Here is a 22,151-nt window from a genome sequence, read left to right on the forward strand (position 1 = left end):
TATGGGGGAGAGAGAAAGAGATCGCTGTGCGGTGGGGGTGGGGGGGGCGGGTGGAGAGATCGCTGTGGCAGGGGGAGAAGAGAGATCGCTGTTGGGGATGGGGGAGAGAGATTATTGTGGTGGTGGGGGAGACAGATCGCTGTGGGGGGGGGGGTGCGAAGAGGTAGAGATCGCTGTGGAGGTGGTTGAGATCACTGTAGGTGGTGAGACAGACTGGGAGGTGAGATAGATTAGCAGGGGGAAGAGAGACTGGGGGAGTGGTGAGAGAGACTGGGAGGAGGAGAGACTCTGGGTGAGAGGGACTAGCGGGAGGAGAGACTGGGGGTGAGAGGGACTAGAGGGAGGAGAGACTGGGGGTGAGAGAGACTGTGGGGGGGGAGAGAGACTGGCGGGGTGGGAGGGGGGAGACTGGGTGGTGAATGAGACTAGTGAGTAAGAGAGACTAAAGGAGTAAATAAGGCTTTATTAGACCATTTATATTATTGCCGAACACTAGGAAATACTACAATCCATTTAAAAATACATCAAACTGTGGAGAACTATAAAGATCTGTGTAATATCAAACCTGTCAGATCTCTGTCCATACCGCCCACTTAAGATCCACTTATGATCCAGTAAAACCTGCTTTTTCAGGACGGTATTAAGGTCCGGTGGTAAACGGATCTTAATGATGAAACTTCCAATTTGGGCGGACAACATCGAATACTGCCCGGTGGTAATGACTGTGGAATTTACCGCCGGGCGGTAAATGTGTTATTTTTGCCGAAACTTGTATTTCTGGGCGGTAAATGGGCGATTTGAGAGGAAACTCTAGCCCTTGGATTTATATAGCACCTTTCACGACGACCGGACATCTCAATCGCATTATAGCCAATGAAGTACTTTTGGAATGTAGTCACTGTTGTAAAAGCCGGAGACATTTGTAAATCATAATAATAAATCAAATACATTGCGGTTTTGTATAATTTCCACAGCAATGGCATCTCATTATTGTAAATTTGCACAATATATGTGGCTGGATACAAATAACTTGAAATGGCAGGATGTAGTGAATGATAAACATTTGTAAATATGGCTTTAGAGAACATGGGAATAATGCATATAGTAATACCCGCCTTCCTGTATGGCTCAGAGACATGGACCATGTATAGCAGACACCTCAAGATGCTGGAGAAATATCATCACCGATGTCTCCACAAAATCCTACAAATCCCCTGGGAGGACAGGCGCACCAACATCAGTGTCCTCGTCCAGGCCCACATCCCCAGCATTGAAGCACTGACCACACTTGATCAGCTCCACTGGGCAGGCCACATAGTTCGCATGCCAGACACGAGACTCCCAAAGCAAGTGCTCTACTCGGAGCTCCTTCATAGCAAACGGGCCAAAGGTGGGCAGCGGAAACGTTACAAGGACACCCTCAAAGCCTCCCTGATAAAGTGCAACATCCCACTGACAACTGGGAGTCCATGACCCAAGACTGCCCTAAGTGGAGGAAATGCATCCAAGAGGGCGCTGAGCACCTCGAGTCTCAACGCCGAGATTATGCAGAAATCAAGTGCAGGCAGCAGAAAGAGCGTGCGGCAAACCAGTCCCACCCACCCCTTCCCTCAATGACTATCTGTCCCACCTGTGACAGAGACTGTGGTTCTCGTATTGGGCTGTTCAGCCACCAAAGAACTCACTTCAGGAGTGGAAGCAAGTCTTCCTCGGTTCCAAGGGACTGCTTATGATGATGATGAGCGCATATAAAACAATACAACTTGATTCTTGTGTTTGGACAGGAAATGCCGGTTTCATCTTTATTTTCCACTTAAATATTGAGGTTTTGACAAATAAGTATTTGAGTTATAACTTAATCCAGATACCATTTTTGTTCATATAAAAGATCAGCGTTTTGCTAATATAGGTTATGGATTTAGAACCATTTGAATCTTAGAACATACATGTTTTTTAAAGTAACATTACTATATTTCATAATATTTGATATGGAAAAAACTTACTATTACATTTGGTACAATGTCAAACAAATGAAAATAAGATGATTTTCATTACAACCTAATTACTTGCATTTCTGCATCTGTGTCGAATAAAATCAAATTTAATTTTGGAAAATTACTGCCTGAATGATGCTCAGTAGCTTTTCACAGACTCAAGATTAGCAAAACCCATCATCAACCTTTCTCAAATAAGGCCCACCCTCGACCCCTCTGTTCTTCCAAACTACCACCCCATCTCCAACCTCCCATTCCTCTCTCAAATCCTTGAGTGTGTTGTCACCTCCCATATCGGAATCCATCTTTCCTGCAGCTCCATGTTTGAATCTCTCCAATCAATTTCCCGTCCACACCACAGCACTGAAGCAGCACTAATCAAAATCATAGATTCATTGAATGGTTACAGCATGGAAGAAGGCCATTCAGCCCATCGACCCCGTGTCATAAGAACAAAAGAACATAAGAAATAGGAGCAGGAGTAGGCCGTACGGCACCTCGAGCCTGCTCCACCATTTAATACGATCATCGCTAATCCGATCATGGGCTTAGGTCTGCTTCCCTGCCCATTCTCCATAACCCCTTATTCCCTTATCGGTTAAGAAACTATCTATCTCTGTCTTAAATTTATTCAATGACCCAGCTTCCACAGCTCCCTGAGGCAGCGAATTCCACAGATTTACAACCCTCTGAGAGAAGAAATTCCTCCCCATCTCAGTTTTAAATAAATGGCCCCTTATTCTAAGATTATGCCCTCTAGTTCTAGTCTCCCCTATCAGTGGAAACATCCTCTCTGCATCCACCTCGTCAAGCCACCTCATAATCTTATATGTTTCGATAAGATCACACCTCATTCTTCTGAATTCCAATGAGTCGAGGCCCAACCTACTCAACCTTTCCTCGTAAGTCAACCCCCTCATCTCCGGAATCAACCTAGTGATCCTTCTCTGAACTGCCTCCAAAGCAAGTATATTCTTTCTTAAATATAGAAACCAAACCTGTACGCAGTATTCCAGGTGTGGCCTCACCAATTCCCTGTATAACTGTAGCAAGACTTCCCTGCTTTTATACTCCACCTCCTTTGCAATATAGGCCGAGATTCCATTGGCCTTCCTGATTACCTGCATACTAACCTTTGGTGTTTCATACACCAGGATCCCCAGGTCCTGCTGTACTGCAGCATTTTGCAATTTTTCTCCATAAAAATTATAACTTGCTCGGCAATTTTTTTTTCTGCCAAAATGCATGACCTCACACTTTCCAACATTATACTCCATCTGCCAAATTTTTGCCCACTCACTTAACCTGTCTATGTCCTTTTGCAGGTTTTTTGTGTCCTCCTCATACATTTCTTTTCCTCCCATCTTTGTATCGTCAGCAAACTTGGCTATGTTATACTCAGTCCCTTCATCCAAGTTGTCAATATAGATTGTAAATAGTTGGGGTCTCAGCACTGATTCCTGTGGCACTCCACTAGTTACTGATTGCCAACCCGAGAATAAACCATTTATCCCGACTCTCTGTTTTCTGTTAGCATGGGTAGAGATTGGCTTACTAATATATTACTCCCAACCCTGTGAGCTTTTATCTTGTGCCGTAACCTTTTATGTGGCACCTTGTCAAATGCCTTCTGGAAGTCCAAATACACCTCATCCACTGATTCCTCTTTATCCACCCTGTTCGTTACATCCTCAAAGAATTCCAGCAAATTTGTCAAACATGACTTCCCTTTCATAAATCCATGCTGACTCTGCCTGACCGAATTATGCTTTCCCAAATGTCTTGCTACTGCTTCTTTAATAATGGACTCCAACATTTTCCCAACCACAGATCTGTGGTTTCCTGCTTTTTGTCTGCCTCCTTTTTTAAATCGGAGCGTTACATTTGCAGTTTTCCAATCTGCTGATACCTCCCCAGAATCCAGGGAATTTTGGTGAATTCCAACCAATGCATCCACTATCGCTGCCGCTACTTCTGAAGACCCTAGGGTGCAAGCCATCAGATCCAGGGGATTTATCCACATTTAGTCCCATTATCTTACTGAGTACCACCTCCTTAGTGATTGTGATTGTGTTAAGTTCCTCCCATCCCTATAACCCCTTGACTAACCATTGTTGGGATATTTTTAGTGTCCTCTACCATAAAGACTGATACAAAATACTTGTTCAGAGTTTCTGTCATCTCCATGTTCCTCATCATTAATTCCCCGGTTTCGTTCTCTAAAGGACCAGCATTTACTTTAGCCACCCTTTTCCTTTTTATATACCTGTAGAAACTCTTGCTACCTGTTTTTATATTTCGTGCTAGTCGGTTTATGCAAGAGCACCTCAGCTAGTCCCACTCCCATGCCATTTCCCCGTAGCCCTGTAAATATTTTTCTTTCAGGTACTTATTCAACTCCCTTTTGAAAGCAGTGATTTCGTCGGCCTTTACCACCCTTTCAGGCAGTGCATTCTAGATCCTAACCACTCGCTGTCTAAAAACGTTTTTTCTTATGTCGCCTTTGGTTCTTTTGGCAATCACCTTAAATCTGTGTCCTCTGGTTCTTGACCCTTCCACCAATGGGAACAGTTTCTCTCGATCTACTCTGTCCAGACCCTTCATGATTTTGAACATCTCTATCAAATCTCCTCTCGACCTTCTCTGCTCTAAGGAGAACAACCCCAGCTTCTCCAGTCTATCCACGTAACTGAAGTCCCTCATTCCTGGAATCATTCTCGTAAATCTTTTCTGCACCCTCTTCAAGGCCTTCACATCCTTCCTAAAGTGCCCAGAATTGGACACAATACTCCAGTTGAGGCCGAACCAGTATTTTATACAGGTTCATCCACAATTTTGAAACTGTTTCGTTCTCTATCCTAGAAAAAAAGTCACACATGACATTCTCTCTCATATCTGCATGTTGTCCCTTCGCAATATCATCTGAAGACATGGGGTCAGCTAACAAATGTACGCTGACAAGACCCAGCTCTACCTTTTCACTACCTCTCTCGACTCTTCCACTCTCTTTGTGCTGCCAGACTGCTTGTCCGACATCCAGTCTTAGATGAGGCACAATTTATTCCAGTTAAACATCGGGAAGACCAAAGACATAATCTTTGGCCCTGCCATAAACTCAGTAGCGTAGCCACTGATTCTGCCCTCGGCCAGTATCTCAATTTGAACCAGGCCAAATCAATGACTGGGGATAATTATACAGACGCTAATAGCAATTCCCAGTCATTATTTGAATTAATCATCCCACAATTTTGTTGACATCGGTGCAAGTCAAGTTGTAAATAGGTATTTCAGTTTCCAGCTTATTTTAACTACTGTAAAGAGAGACTGATTCACAAAAAATAAGGGCTCTTGAGTTGCTTTGCAGTTATTGATTTCATCAACCAGTGTTGGTGGAAAATGTTACTTTTGCAGGAGCATTTTTTGAAAAATTTAATAACTACTGTATTATAAACAGAAAATACTGGAAATACTCAGCAAGTATCGCAGCATCTGTGGAGAGAGAATCACAGTTAACATTTCAGATTGGTTACCTTTCATCAGAATTGAAAATATTACAGATGTAACTGGTTTTAAGCAAGTACAGAGGCGAGGAAAAGGCTTGTCATTTTAATTCTCCGTCCCACTCCCACTCTGGCCTCTCTGCACACAGCCGCCTACACTGTTCCAATGAAGCTTGAAGAACAGCATCTCACCTTTCGATTAGGCACTTTACAGCCTTCCGCTTAATACTGAGTTCAACAATTTCATATTATAACCACTGCTCCCATTTTTTCAGACAGCAGGTGTTGATAATGATTCTGCTGTTGCCATCCTCTCGACCCATCTTTTGTTTCTTTACTTGTCCCACTACCACCTCCTTTTGCCTTGTACCATCATCCCTTTTGTCATTTAATCACTTCTGCCTTGCACCCTATCAAGACCTATCCCTTTGTTCTTTCCTCCCCTTCCCCCTTTCCCTGCCTCTGTATTTGCATAAAACCTGTTACATCTATTACATTTTCCAGCTCTGACAATAGGTCATCAACCTGAAATGTTAACTCTGATTCTCTCTCCACAGATGCTGCCTGACTTGCTAAGTATTTCCAGCATTTTGTGTTTATATTTCAGATTTCCAGCATCTGTAGTATTTTGTCTTTGTATAAATATTGTATTGTTCTGTTCAATAGAGTATGATGGACTTCCCAGTCAGCCAAGCGAACTTCCATGCCCTAGTGCCATGGGATCTTTTACGTCCAGCTGAGAGAACAGATCAGACCTCGGCTTAACATCTCAGCCAAATAACAGCTCCTTGCAATAATGCCCTGATTTATCAGTCTAGATTATGTGCTCGAGTCCTGGGGTGGGTCTTGAACCCCACATCCACTGACTCAGATGTGAGAGTGATACCACTGAGCAGACACAAAGAATTATCGATGTTGACTTGTTGCATGGGTCAAATACTAGTTTCTGAAAAATGCTTTCACTTATATAACGGAATGTAATATGATGTCCCTATAATTAATTGAAAATCTTATTTGACCCTCTGAAATGGCATTAGCTAGGTAGTATAAATTGATTAATTTCTGGCAAATAAATCCTGAACTGGTAGGCATATACACTGAAATTTACTCAAGTTCTGTTTCAAAATCAAATTGATCATAAAATGTAGGTCTCCAGAAGTATGACTAGTATCAGTGCATTCTCAGTAGCTAATTCCGGCAATTTAGTTTTCTAACTTTCAAGTGTGAATCATATGGCACATAAATATACACACACACAGCATTTCTGAATGTAGAGTAGCAAAGCAGTTTAATAATCATTTGATTGATAGGAAAGTTAAAAAAGACTTTCTATACCTCGATGGAAGGAGGAAGACCATGTGGTAAGATTCTAAATTTATTTCTACCCAGTCGTAGGTAAGCCAGTCGCATAAGAGGTCTGAAGGCCAATGGTTGAACGTTACTTTCACTGAGCTGATTACCTTCCATTTCCAGGTTGACTATTTTACATGGGCCTGTTGAATTTTGATATAAAAGTTATGCAATTGGTCACACACAATTACACCATCTTACTTGAGTTATCTCTGTTGGTCATTCATAAATCTGCCATAACATCCCCAAATAACATGTGTTGCACGATCTACATTGCAGTGGAGTTTTCAGTTTTAAAACACTTAACATGCGATACAAATGATGATAACTGCCTGAAATTTGCAAATACTATTCTGCATACCTTAGCTTAATGTATTTCTTGCACCTTGTTATTGTCCTTAACAGAAATTAATTTCGTATATATAAAAATATTATTTTTACTGAATAAAAATAGTTTTTCACTTAAATGGAACTTGCAGCAATCTCAATTCACTCAAAGATATCAAGGAAAAAGACAACGGGCTGGATTTTCCTTTTAAATCGGCCTCGCCCGATCCTTAGCGGTTCATGCGGTCGCGTGCAGCTGTCCAGCTCCGCCCTCCCCCCCCCCCCCCGAGAGGCACCGACGAGAGGCCATAGACTGCCGGCCTGAGATCGCTGTGGGCAGAGGGGGAGGGTTGGAGGAGAGTGAGATCGCTGTGGGGGAGTGGGTGAAAAGATCGCTGTGGGGGTGAGAGGAGAGTGAGATCGCGCGGGGGGGGGGGGGGCGGAGATGGGGAAAGAGAGTGAGATCGCTGTGAGGGGTGGGGTAATGAGTGAGATCCCTGGAATGTGGTGGGGGGGTGGGGAAATCGACTGGGGGTGGTGGAGAGACTGGGCCGTGAGTGAGAGAGATTAAAGGAGTAAATAAGGCTTTATTAGACCATTTATATTATTGTCTAACACTAGAAAATACTACAACATTTAAAAATACATCAAACTGTGGAGGACTATAAAGATCTGTGTAATATCAAACAAACCTGTCAGATCTGTGTCCATACCACCCACTTAAGATCCATTTAAGATCTGCTTTTTCAGGACAGTATTAAGGTCCGGTGGTAAACAGATCTTAATGATGAAACTTCCATTTTGGGCGGTAATATATGGGTGGACAGTATTGAATACCGCCCGGCGGTAATGACTCTGGAATTTACCTCTGGGCGGTAAATGTGTTTTTTCCGACGAAACTTGTATTTCTGGGCGTTAAGTGGGCGGTCATCATCATCATAGGCAGTCCCTCAGAATCAAGGACGATTTGCTTCCATTCTTAACATGAGTTCTTAGGTGGCTGTACAATCCAATACAAGAACCACAGTCTCTGTCACAAGTGGAGCAGATAGTCATTGAGGGAAGGAGTGGGTGGGACTGGTTTGCCGCACGCTCTTTCCGCTGCCTGCACTTGACTTTTGCACGCTCTCGGCGACAAGACTCGAGGGCGGTAAATGGGCGATTTGAGAGGAATCTCTAGCCCAGCTTCTCATCTTCAGTATTACTGTACTTATTCATGTTTAATTGCAAAATGATTGTGTTTGTAGAATTGTTTAGCTTTAATTCTGTTGTAATGGTTGAAAAGTACATCATTACTTTTATGGTTTAAGATGCATCAATATTTGGGCCCAAATTTCCTCAAATTTTTGGGGGGCCATGCAGCCCCTTTAGCAGGCTGTTCGTCCCATTCAAAAACCCACACAGGTGCGGTTTTTGCATTTAAAGTGAGCCGGCTGAGCGGGAATTCTGGAATGCTGCACAGCCTCATCATCAGAATCCAGAAAGACTTGCTTCCACTCTTAAAATGAGTCCTTAGGTGTCCGAACAGTCCAATAAGAGAGCCACAGTCCCTGTCACAGGTGGGACAGATAGTCGTTGAGAGAAGAGGTGGTTGGGACAGGTTTGCCGCACGCTCTTTCCACTGCCTGCGTTTGATTTCTGCATGCTCCCCGCGATGAGACTCGAGGTGCTCACAGAAAATAGAAACATAGAAAATAGGTGCAGGAGTAGGCCATTCAGCCCTTCGAGCATGCACTGGTGCTCAGCGCCCTCCCGAATGCACTTCCCCCACTTAGGGCGATCTTTGGCCAGGGACTCCCAGGTGTCAGTGGGGATGTTGCATTTTATCAGGGAGGCTTTGAGGGTGTCCTTGTAACGTTTCCTCTGCCCACCTTTGGATTGTTTGCCGTGAAAGAGCTCCGAGTAGAGCGCTTGCTTTGGGAGTCTCGTGTCTGGCATTCGAACAATGTGGCCTGCCCAGCGGAGCTGATCAAGTGTGATCAGTGCTTCAATGCTGGGGATGTGGGCCTGGTCGAGGACACTAATGTTGGTGCGTCTGTCCTCCCAGGGGATTTGCAGGATCTTGCGGAGACATCGTTGGTGGTATTTCTCCAGCAACTTGAAGTGTCTACTGTACATGGTCCATGTCTCTGAGCCATACAGGAGGGCGGGTATTACTACAGCCCTGTAGACCACGAGCTTAGTGGCAGTTTTGAGGGCCTGGTCTTCGAACACTCTTTTCCTCAGGCTGCACTGGCGCACTGGAGGCAGTGTTGAATCTCGTCATCAGTATCTGCTCTTGTTGATAATAGGCTCCCCAGGTATGGGAAATGGTCCATGTTGTCCAGGGCCGCGCCGTGGATCTTGATGACTGGGGGGCAGTGCTGTAAGGCGAGGACAGGTTGATGGAGGACCTTCGTCTTACAGATGTTTAGCAGAAGGCCCATGCTTTCGTACGCCTCAGTAAATATGTTGACTATGTCCTGGAGTTCAGTCCGTGTACTGTAGCTCGACAACAGAGGTTGAGGTGGTCTTGGAGATGGCGAAGATTGAACAGCTTCCCATTGGTTCTGTAGTTTAGTTCCACTCCAGCGGGGAGCTTGTTGACTGTGCGGTGGAGCATGGCAGCGAGGAAAATTGGGAAGAGGGTTGGGGCAATGACTCAGACCTGTTTGACCCCGGTCCGGGCATGGATTGGGTCTGTAATGGATCCGTTGGTAAGGTTCACAGCCTGCATGTCATCGTGGAGCAGGCGGACGATATTGACGAACTTTTAGGGGCATCAGAAATGGAGGAGGATGCTACATAGACCCTCGCGGTTGACAGTGTCAGAGGCCTTTGTAAGGTCGAAGAAGGCCATGTATAATGGCTGGCGCTGTTCCCTGCATTTTTCCTGCAGCTGTCGCGCTGCAAAAACCATGTCCGTTGTGCCCCGTAGGGGACGAAATACGCACTGTGACTCTGGGAGGAGCTCCTCGGCCACAGGGAGAAGACGGTTCAGGAGGACCCTGGCGATAACTTTCCCAGTGGCTGATAGAAACATAAAAAATAGGTGCAGGAGTAGGCCATTCGGCCCTTCGAGCCTGCACCACCATTCAATAACATCATAGCTGTTCATTCACCTCAGTATGCCTTTCCTGCCTTCTCTCCATACCCCTTGATCCCTTTAATTGTAAGGGCCATATCTAACTCCCTCTTGAATATATCCAATGAACTGGCATCAACAACTCCCTGCGGTAGAGAATTCCACAGGTTAATAACTCTCTGAGTGAAGAAGTTTCTCCTCATCTCGGTCCTAAATGGCTTACCCCTTATCCTTAGACTGTGTCCCCTGGTTCTGGACTTCCCCAACAACAGTAACATTCTTCCTGCATCTAACCTGTCCAGTCCCGTCAGAATTTTATATGTTTCTATGAGATCCCCTCTCATCCTCTAAACTCCAGTGAATAAAGGCCCAGTCGATCCAGTCTCTCCTCATATGTCAGTCCTGCCATTCTGGTAATCAGTCTGGTGAACCTTCGCTGCACTCCCTCAATAGCAAGAACGTCCTTCCTCAGATAAGGAGATCAAAACTGAACACAATATTCCAGGTGAGCCCTCACCCAAGGCCCTGTACAACTGGAGTAAGACCTCCCTGCTCCTATACTCAAATCCCCTAGCTATGAAGGCCAACATGCCATTTGCCTTCTTCACCGCCTGCTGTACCTGCATGCCAACTTTCAATGACTGATGTACCATGACATCCAGGGCTTGTTGCACCTCTCCTTTTCCTAATCTGCCGCCATTCAGATAATATTCTGCCTTCGTGTTTTTGCCACCAAAGTGGATAACATCACATTTATCCACATTATGCTGCATCCACCATGCAGAGAGATTCCTCTCTAGTTGCCGCAGTCGGACTTGTCCCCTTTTTTAAAGATGGTCACTGCATCGCTGAAATCTCCCGGCATGCTCTCCTCCCTCCAGATGAGAGAGATGAGGTCATGTATTCGCGCCAACAGTGCCTCTCCGCCATACTTCAGTGCCTCAGTAGGGATTCCATCCGCTCCCATAGCCTTGTTGTTGTTAAGCTGTCTTATGGCTTTTTCTACCTCAGGCAGTGTTGAAGTTTTACTGAAGTGGTGGCGGGTAGCATACTGCGGGATGGAGTCGAGAACACTCGAGTCAAAGGTGGAGTCTCGATTGAGGAGATCTTCGAAGTGCTTCTTCCAACAGGCCCTGACTGCCTCGGTGTCTTTGATGAGTGTTTCCCCATTCTTGGCCAGCAGTGGGGTGGGGCCTTGGGTGTTTGGCCCGTAGGTGGCCTTGACTGCGATGAAGAATCCTCGCACATCATGGCTGTCGGCCAGCTGCTGTATTTCCTGTGCTTTCTCCATCCACCACCTGTTCTTTAGGTCCTGGTTTTTTGTTGATCCTCAGCCTTGAGCCGTATGCAATGCTACTTTGCTGCTCCCGAGTTGAGTTGTTGCTTAAGGCTCAGAAATGCTCTGCTCTTGTGATCTATTAGCTCTTGGATCTCTTGATCATTCTCATCAAACCAGACCTGGTGTTTCCTGGTTGAGTGATCGAGCATCTCTTTGCAGGCACTGGTTATAGAGGCCTGGAGGGCAGACCAAGCGCTGTGGGCATTCTGCATCTCAGGGTCATCAAGGCACGCCAGGTTAGCTGTGAGGTGCTGACTGTATAGGGCTCTCTTAGCTGGGTCTTTAAGTGCCCCGGTATTGACTTTTTTGGGGCACTCTTTCTGCTGTCCCCTCCATTTTGGGGTTATGTTGATGTCAACGATGGATCGGATTAGACAGTGGTCCGTCCAGCAGTCATCAGCTCAAAGAGGACATTGTTGGGGCCTGGAGTTTCCACTAGGTTACACTGTTTTTTTCAGCACATTTCGCCTGAAATCAGCCAAACCAATGCAAAAGATCGCAGAATTTCAAGCGCAAATTACAAATTACGTCAAGCGTAAATCAAGTTTCCGCAATCTTTTGCGCTAGTTAAAAAAATTGTGTTAGAAGCTGGTCCTATCCCTAGGTTGAATAAATCACCATTGGGAGTTTCCGCTAATTATGCATGTTTGCAGGCCTCCAAGGAGGTTCATAAAATTAAGCTGGTTCTTTTGGTGCAAGGACATCAATAGGCATGTTTTAAAAGCATTTGAATATAATGTTATTTTTAATTTATTAAGCAACTGACTATTTTACACCAATATAACTAGTCCTGTATAGTTTTTTGAAGTCATTTTCAGTTATTTAAAATCGGGTTTCGAATAGGTGGTGGACTAGCACTCTGATTTAAAAGAAAATGCTTATTTTTTGTGGTAAACCCATTGTCAGCTGTATTAATCGAACCGCACCAAAGTGGAAACTCTACCCCTAGAAATTTAAACAGAAATACCGTGGAAACTTTCTTCTTCCAATTGTTGAAGGAGGTTTTCATTTACTTTTAGTTCTATTAATGTTCTAGGGAGTTGAGGAGGGATCCGGAGCAACAAATTTCCATCCAGGTGTAGACGTTCCAGTTTTTTTAAATTCTGAAAGAAAAAAAAAGGAAAAGTATCCCAAGTACGTTGAAATGTGAACATTTTTTTTTATAATTTTAATAAAATACATGCCTGTATGTCAACACACACACTGTGTTTCATGTGATTCAGCAAAAAACGTCACTATCTTTTGTTACTGTTTTGGCCAAAATGTATTTTATATAATCAACCATTGATGCTTTGATATGCTTTAGGCTACACAAGTTTGTTGGGAGTTAATTTAGATATTTTACAATATGTTTGTATGGTACAGGTTTGGGGGATTTAAATGTCATGGTCTCACTCACACCCATAAACCCATCAAGAAAAATATTCTTGCTCTGTTTTAGTCCTCCACCCCAACAGTTTCTGATATACTGCCTTATATTTGTTTACATTATTTTAAGCTTTATGTTAATAACAATCTTGTGTGGAACTTATTTGCTGGGTTTTGAGTGCCAGGATTCATTGTGAGTTTTGAATCAGACTCACTTTTGGTACAAATAATTATTGCACCAAAATACATCATCACCAGGCCACCTGACTACAGATTAGAATCCTAAAAGTTTGGTAGACTATGGTTTCTGGTCTCAAAGCTACTGTTATTTGCATAACTGTTCTTATAAAAAAGAAACCTCAAAAACAAAACCATCATACAACATTTGACTAATCATGACCTGAATTATAGAACAGTTGTTGATAAAGATATTCTTCACAGCAGGAAACCGGGTAGGCCACTCAACATATTGATCTTGCGCTGCCATTTTTGGATAGCCATGGAAGCAGAGAATCATAGTTACAGCACAGAAGGCGGCAATTCAGCCTGTCACGCCCATGCTGGCTCTCCGCACTTTAGCTAGTCACACTCCCACGCCCTTTCCCCATAGCCCTGCAAATTATTTTCCTTTAGGTACTTATCAAATTCCCTCTTTAAAGATACAATTGAATCTGCCTCCACCACCCACTCCGGCATTGCATTCCAGATCCTAACCGGTCGCTGCGTAAAGAAGTATTCCCTCATGTCGCCTTCGGTTCTTCTGCCAATCACCTTAAATCTGCGTCCTCTGGTTCTCGACTTTTCCGCCAATGGGAACAGTTTCTCTCTATCTACTTTGTCCAGACCCCTCATGATTGTGAACACTTCTATCAAATCTCCTCTCAACCTACTCTTCTCTCAGAAGAACAACCCCAGCTTCACCAGACTATCCATAGAACTGAAGTCCCTGATCCTGGAATCATTCTTGTAAATCTTTTTTAAAATATATTTCTTCCGGGATGTGGGCATCGCTGGCAAGGCCAGCATTTATTGCCCATCCCTAATTGCCCTTGAGAAGGTGGTGGTGAGCTGCCACCTTGAACCGCTGCAGTCCTTCTGGTGAGGGTACTCCCACAGTGTTGTTAGATAAGGAGTTCCAGGATTTTGACCCAGCAACGATGAAGGAACGGCGATATATTTCCAAGTCAGGATTCTGTGTGACTTGGAGGGGAGCATGATGGTGCAACCAGGCGTCTGTCCTTCTAGGTGGTAGAGGTCCCGGGTTCGGGAGGTGCTGCTGAAGAAGCCTTGGCGAGTTGCTCCAGTGCATCTTGTAGACGATACATACTGCAGCCACGGTGAGCCAATCATGGAGGGAGTGAATGTTGAAGATGGTGGATGGGATGCCAATCAAGCAGGCTGCTTTGTCATGATGGTGTCGAGCTTCTTGAGTGTTGTTGGAGCTGCACTCATCCAGGCAAGTGGAGAGTGTTCCATTACACTCCTGACTTGTGTCTTGCAGGTGGTGAAAAGGGAGTCAGGAAGTGAGAACTTGCCGCAGAATACCCAGCATCTGACCTGCTCTTGTTGCCACAATATTTATGTGGCTGGTCCAATTAAGTCTCTGGTCAATGGTGACCCCCAGTATGTTGATGGTGGGGGATTCGGCGATGGTAATGCCATTGAATATCAAAGGGCGGTGGTTAGTTTCTCTTTTGTTGGTGACTTATGAAGATAGGTTGATAGATTGGGCCTATACTCATTGGAGTTCAGAAGAATAAGAGATGATCTTATTGAAACTTATAAGATAATGAGAGAGCTCGACAAGGTGAATGCAGAGAGGATATTTCCACTCATAGGGGATACTAAAACTATGGGACATAGTCTCAGAATAAGGGGCTACCCATTTAAAACTGAGATGAGAAGGAATTTCTTCTCTGAGGGTTGTAAATCTATGGAATTCTCTGCCCCAGAGAGCTGTGGAGGCTGGGTCATTGAATATATTTAAGGTGGAGATAGACAGATTTTTGAGAGATAAGGGAGTAAAGGATTATGGGGAGCGGGCAGAGAAGTGGAGCTGAGTCCATGATCAGATCGGCCATGATCTTATTAAATGGCGGAGCAGGCTCGAGGGACCAAATGGCCTACTCCTGCTCCTATTTCTTATGTTCTTATGGTCATTGCCTGGCACCTATGACGCGAATGTTACTTACCACTTATCAGCCCAAACCTGAATGTCATCCAGGTCTTGCTGTATGCGGGTATGGACGACTTCATTTTCTGAGGAGTTGTGAATGGAACTGAACACTGTGCAATCATCAGCAAATAGCCTCACTTCTGATCTTATGTTGGAGGGAAGGTCATTCATGAAGCAGCTGAAGATGTTTGGGCCATCTTCTGCCCTGACGAATTCCTGCAGCGATATCCTGGGTCTGGGATGATTGACCTCCAACAACCACAATCATCTTCCTTTGTCCTAGGTATGAACTCTCCAGCCAGTGGAGAGTTTTCCCCCTGATTCCCGTTTACTTCAATTTTACTAGTGCTCCTTGATGCACCCTCTCTTTGGGCTCTGTTTTCGTCTTTGCCAATTTTTGGTGCCCAGGAGGATGTCCAGCCGATTTTTTTTTTGTGCCTGTTTGCGGCAAGAAAAAAAATCAGGACTTTGGCCAAAGAATTATTTGAATTTGGTGCAGCACTCTCCGAAGTTAGTCTGGGGCAGCGGAGCTTCAAGTCTGCGATAAAAACTCTCTGGGCATGCGTGAAAAGCTGAAGTGCCAGGGCAACCAGAGACGCTGAAGCCTCCTGTCTGTAATTCGTAATGACATTCACAGTGAGGGATTAGCGATCGTAAGACAACTTTACCAAGTCATAGATATCATTAGCAGTTGATCACTGCTGTATTTTGTACCCTAAAATGATAACCTGCTCATTTCTTATAACATACAATCCAGCATTTAAAAAGCGAAATCCGCTGGACCCACTGCAATCCCAGGCCCCGAAGGACCTCTTTTCTCCCACGCCCCCCCGCTGGACCCGCTGCAATCCCCGGCCCTCCCGCTCCCGAACTTCAACTCGCAGGGGGAGCGGGACTGGGCGGGAGGTCATTCGGCCCGGGATTGCAGCGGGTCCAGCTGGGGTGAGCAGTCCTTTCAGCCCGGGATTGAGGTGGGGGGAGCAATCCTTTCGGCCCGGAAATCTTCTTCCCTTGCTCCAAAAAGAGTTCCTGTGGGAAAAAAAAGTTATTTTATTGTGTATTCTTATTGCCTTGCTCCTGTCCTCTTGTGTGCCACGCTGATTCCTTAAGTTAATTTACGGTTTTTTGGGGCGGGGTTTTTGGGCAGTGTGCGCCGCACTTAAAAAAATCGTGGATGGCCAAAATCGGTCCACAAAAACAGCTCCCGATCCCGTTTTGACTTGTGTCTGCGCCAAAAAATGTTAAACTGGCGCACATAAGAACATAAGAAATAGGAGCAGGAGTAGGCCATACGGTCCCTTGAGCCTGCTCCGCCATTCAATAAGATCATGACTGATCTGATCATAGACTCAGCTCCACTTCCCTGCCCTCTCCCCATAATCCCTTATTCCCTTATCGTTTAAGAAACTGTCTATTTCTATCTTAAATTTATTCAATGTCCCAGCTTCCACAGCTCTCTGAGGCAGCGAATTCCACAGATTTACAACCCTCAGAGAAGAAATTTCTCCTCATTTCTATTTTAAATGGGAGGCCCCTTATTCTAAGCTCATGCCCTCTAGTTCTAGCCTCCTCCATCAATGGAAACATCCTCTCTGCATCCACCTTGTCAAGCCCCCTCATAATCTTATACATTTCGATAAGATCACCTCTCATTCTTCTGAATTCCAATGAGTAGAGGCCCAACCTACTCAACCTTTCCTCATAAGTTAACCCCCTCATCTCCGGAATCAACCTAGTGAACCTTCTCTGAACTGCCTCCAAAGCAAGTATATCCTTTCGTATATATGGAAACCAAAACTGCACGCAGTATTCCAGGTGTGGCCTTACCAATATCCTGTCGAGCTGTAGCAAGACTTCCCTACTTTTATACTCCATCCCCTTTGCAATAAAGGCCAAGATTCCATTGGCCTTCCTGATCACTTGCTCTACCTGCATATTATCCTTTTGTGTTTCATGCACAAGTATCCCCAGGTCCTGTTGTACTGCGGCACTTTGCAGTCTTCCTCCATTTAAATAATAACTTGCTCTTTGATTTTTTTCTGCCAAAGTGCATGACCTCACACTTTCCAACATTATACTCCATCTGCCAAATTTTGGCCCACTCACTTAGCCTGTCTATGTCCTTTTGCAGATTTTTTGTGTCCTCCTCATACATTGCTTTTCCTCCCATCTTTGTATCGTCAACAAACTTGGCTACGTTACACTCAGTCCCCTCTTCCAAGTTGTCAATATAGATTGTAAATAGTTGGGGTCCCAGCACTGATCCCTGCGGCACCACACTAGTTACTGATTGCCAACCCGAGAATGAACCATTTATCCCGACTCTCTGTTTTCTGTTAGTTAGCCAATCCTCTATCCATGGTAATATATTACCCCCAACCCCGTGAACTTGTGCAGTCACCTTTTATGTGGCACCTTGTCAAATGCCTTCTGGAAGTCCAAATACACCACATCTACTGGTTCCCCTTTATCCACCCTGTTCGTTACATCCTCAAAGAATTCCAGCAAATTTGTCAAACGTGACTTCCACTTCATAAATCCATGCTGACTCTGCCTGACCGAATTTTGCTTTTCCAAATGACGTGCTACTGCTTCTTTGGTCTGCGCCAGCGTCCAAAAGTTGGAAAGTCAGTATTTCACGCCAAAACACGGCACACAATCGTGGCGAAAATAGAATCCTAAAGCCTTCACATCCTTCCTAAAGTGCGGTGCTCAGAATTGGACACAATACTCCAGTCGAGGTTGGACCAGTATTTTATAAAGGCTCATCAAAACTTCCTTGCTTTTGTACTCTCTGCCTCTGTTTATGAAGCCCAGGATCCCGTATGCTTTTTTAATCGCTATCTCAACTTGCCCTGCCACCGTCAACGATTTGTGCACATATATCCCCAGGTCTCTCTACTCATGCACCATCTTTAGAATTGTACCCTTTAGTTTATATTGCTTCTCCTCGTTCTTCCTACCAAAATATATCATTTCACACTTTTCTGTGTTAAATATAATTTGCCACGTGTCCGTTCCATCAGCCTGTCTATGTCCTCTTGAAGTCTATCACTATCCTCCTCACCATTCATTACACTTCCAAGTTTTGTGTTATCTGCAACATTTGAAATCTTGCCCTGTACACCCAAGTCCAAGTCAGTAATATATATCCAGTAAAGCAGTAGTCCTAGAACCGACTCCTGAGGAACACCACTCCGTAAAACAAATGTTCACCAGTACGCTCTGTTTCCTGTTACTTAGCTCATATCGTATGTATGCTGCCACTGCCCCTATTATTCCATGAGCTTCAACTTTGCTCGCAAGCCTATTATGTGGCACTTTATCAAACACCTTTTGGAAGCCCATGTACACCACATCAACCCCATTGCCCTCACCAACCCTCTGTTACCGCATCAAAAAATGTAAAACATTTCTGGCATGGCTAATATTATCTAGATTGAAGTAATTTGAGATGCAACAACAACTTGGATTTATATAGCACCTTTAACATTGGAAAAATGTCCCAAGGGACTTCACAGAGGTGTAATTGAACAATAGATACAGTGCCAAAGAAGGAGATATATGGAGGGATGACCAAAAGCTTGATCAAACCAATTTACTTAAGGAGTCTTAAAGGAAGAGAGGGAGAGGGTTGCAAGAGAGGTGGAGGTGAGTAGGGATTCAGCAGAAGGTGGGCTGAGATGATGTTACTAAGATGAAAGTAGATGGTTTTTGTGATGGAGAGTATATTGGGTTGGAAGCTGAACTCGGGGTCTAATAGGAATTCAAACATAGAAACATAGAATCATAGAAAATAGGTACAGAGTAGGCCATTTGGCCCTTCGAGCCTGCACCACCATTCAATAAGATCATAGCTGATCATTCCTTCAGTACCCCTTTCCTGCTTTCTCTCCATACCCCTTGATCCCTTTAGCCGTAAGGGCCATATCTAACTCCCTCTTGAATATATCCAATGAACTGGTATCAACAACTCTCTGCGGCAGGGAATTCCACAGGTTAACAACTCTCTGAGTGAAGAAGTTTCTCCTCATCTCAGTCCTAAATGGCCTACCCCTTATCCGAAGACTGTGTCCCCTGGTTCTGGACTTCCCCAACATCAGGAACATTCTTCCCGCATCTAACCTATCCAGTCCCGTCAAAATCTTGTATGTTTCTATGAGATCCCCTCTCATCCTTCTAAACTCCAGTGTATAATGGCCCAGTTGATCCAGTCTCTCCTCATATGTCAGTCCTGCCATCCCTGGAATCAGTCTGGTGAACCTTCGCTGCACTCCCTCAATAGCAAGAACGTCCTTCCTCAGATAAGGAGACCAAAACTGAACGCAATATTCCAGGTGGAGCCTCACCAAGGCCCTGTACAACAGCAGTAAGACTTCCCTGCTACTATACTCAAATCCCTTGCTATGAAGGCCAACATACCATTTACCTTCTTCACCGCTTGCTGTACTTGCAGGCCAACTTTCAATGACTGATGTACCATGACACCCAGGTCTCGCTGCACCTCCCCTTTTCCTAATCTGCCACCATTCAGATAATATTCTGCCTTTGTGTCTTTCCCCCAAAGTGGATAACCTCACATTTATCCACATTATACTGCATCTGCCATGTATTTGCCCACTCGCCTAATCTGTCCAAGTCACCCTGCAGCCTCTTAGCATCCTCCTCACAGCTCACACCGCCACCCAGTTTAGTGTCATCTGCAAACTTGAAGATATTACACTCAATTCCATCATCTAAATCATTAATATATATTGTAAATAGCTGGGGTCCCAGCACTGAGCCCTGCGGCACTCCATTAGTCACTGCCTGCCATTCTGAAAAGGACCCGTTTATCCCGCCTCTCTGCTTCCTGTCTGCCAACCAGTTCTCTATCCACGTCAGTGCATTACCCCCAATACCATGTGCTTTGATTTTGCACACCAATCTCTTGTGTGGGACCTTGTCAAAAGCCTTTTGAAAGTCCACTTCTTCTCCCTTGTCCACTCTATTAGTTACATCCTCAAAAAATTCCAGAAATTTGTCAAGCCTGATTTCCCTTTCATAAATCCATGCTGACTTTGACCAATCCTATCACTGCTTTCTAAATGTGCTGCTATTTCATCCTTAATGATTACTTCCAACATTTTCCCCACTACTGATGTCAGGCTAACCGGTCTAGAATTACCCGTTTTCTCTCCCTCCTTTTTTAAAAAGTGGTGTTACATTAGCAACCCTCCAGTCCATAGGAACTGATCCAGAGATAGACTGTTGGAAAATTATCATCAATGCATCCACTATTTCTAGGGCCACTTCCTTAAGTACTCTGGGATGTAGACGATCAGGCCCTGGGAATTTATCGGCCTTCAATCCTGTCAATTTCGCGAACACAATTTCCCGCCTAATTAGGATACCCTTCAGTTCCTCCTTCTCACTAGACCCTCGGTCCCCTAGTACTTCTGGAAGGTTATTTGTGTCTTCCTTCGTGAAGACAGAACCAAAGTATTTGTTCAATTGGTCTGCTATTTCTTTGTTCCCTATTATAAATTCACCTGAATCCGACTGCAAGGGACCTACGTTTGTCTTCACTAATCTTTTTCTCTTCACATATCTATAGAAGCTTTTGCAGTCAGTTTTTATGTTTCCGGCAAGCTTCCTCTCGTACTCTATTTTCCCCCTCTTAATCAAACCCTTTGTCCTCCTCTGCTGAATTCTAAATTTCTCCCAGTCCTCCGGTTTGCTGCTTTTTCTGGCTAATTTGTATGCCTCTTCCTTGGATTTAACACTATCCTTAATTTCCCTTGTTAGCCACGGTTGAGCCACCTTCCCCGTTTTATTTTTACTCCAGACAGGGATGTACAATTGTTGAAGTTCGTCCATATGATCTTTAAAGGTTTGCTATTGCCTATCCATCGTCAACCCTTTAAGTATCATTTGCCAGTCTAATCTAGCCAATTTGCGCCTCATACCGTCAAAGTTACCTTTCCTTAAGTTCAAGATTGCCAACAGCCTGGTTCAGTCTGAGAGAGTGGCTGGGTGAGGTATAAAATAGATGGAGAGGGTACGGAGTTTGTGATAGGTGGTCCAAAAATGATGGCTTTGATCTTAAACTTTAATTGTCGGAGACTGTGGCTCTTCCATGACTGGATATCAGACAAGCAGTATGACAACATCGAGATAGTGGAGGGATTGAGAGAGTTGGGTGTCTTCAGCATGCATGTGGATTCTGCCCCCCATGTCTTTGGATGAGGTCGCCAAGGGACAGCATGTAGTTGAGGAAGAGGAAGGGACAAAGGATAGATGCTTTGGGGACTCCAGAAGTAATGGCCTTGGGTGTGAAGAGAAACCACTGCTGGAGACAGTCTGGCTATGATAGAACAGGTAAGAGTGGAACCAAGTGAGAGCAATCCTACTGAACTCAACCACAGAGGAAAGGTGTTGGATAAGGATGGTGTTCTCCATTGTGTCAAAAGCTACAGAGAGATTGAGGAGGATAAGGAGGGATAAAGCACCACAGTCACAGGGGATGTAATTTGTGACTTTTGCTGGAGCTTTTTGGTGCAGTTGTAGGGACAGAATCCTGATTGGAGAGATTCAAATGGACTTGTGGGGCAGATAGGGTTGGACTTGGGAGACGACAACATGTTCAAGACCTTTGGAGAGGAAAGAGAGTTGAACTGGTAGTTTGCAAGGACAAAGAAGTGCAGAGCGTGTTTTCTGAGGAACGAGAATTGATAGCAGTTTAGAAACGAGAGGGACTTTATCTGAGGTGAGGGAACCATTTTTAATGTCATCTAGAATGGGTGGCATGAATCAAAGTTGAGTGGTCAGCATTTTATTGCGATTGGTATCAAGAGAGTAGGAGGTGGATCTCAGGGACGAGATGAGTTCAGAGAGGGCATGAGGGCTAAGAGATTGATGGAAGGACCTGGTTCAGGGCCTGTGTAGAGGGTGGGGCTGGAGCAGCATTGGCAGCTGAATGGGTTCAATCTTAGTGATAAAGAAATCCATGAGCTTCTTGCACTTGTTGGAAGTGATGCTGAGTGACATGCGG

General features: G+C 44.6%; 2 protein-coding genes across 4 annotated transcripts in view; one reads left to right on the forward strand and one right to left on the reverse strand.

Moving 5' to 3' along the window:
* The window catches only part of cenpp (centromere protein P), a 418,874-nt gene that overhangs the window by 332,959 nt on the left and 63,764 nt on the right, over nt 1–22,151 (forward strand). The window lies entirely within an intron of this gene.
* Nucleotides 1–22,151, reverse strand: part of ecm2 (extracellular matrix protein 2, female organ and adipocyte specific) — a 65,258-nt gene that overhangs the window by 13,341 nt on the left and 29,766 nt on the right. For all 3 annotated transcript variants that reach the window (XM_070894752.1, XM_070894753.1, XM_070894754.1), the window contains exons 6-7: nt 12,542–12,677; nt 6,830–6,987 (exon numbers count right to left, since the gene is read on the reverse strand). In XM_070894752.1, coding sequence (XP_070750853.1) covers nt 6,830–6,987; nt 12,542–12,677 — 294 coding nt within the window. The remainder of the gene's footprint in view (nt 1–6,829; nt 6,988–12,541; nt 12,678–22,151) is intronic.

The sequence above is a fragment of the Pristiophorus japonicus genome, chromosome 12, assembly GCF_044704955.1.
Source record: "Pristiophorus japonicus isolate sPriJap1 chromosome 12, sPriJap1.hap1, whole genome shotgun sequence".
Classification (NCBI taxonomy): domain Eukaryota; kingdom Metazoa; phylum Chordata; class Chondrichthyes; family Pristiophoridae; genus Pristiophorus; species Pristiophorus japonicus.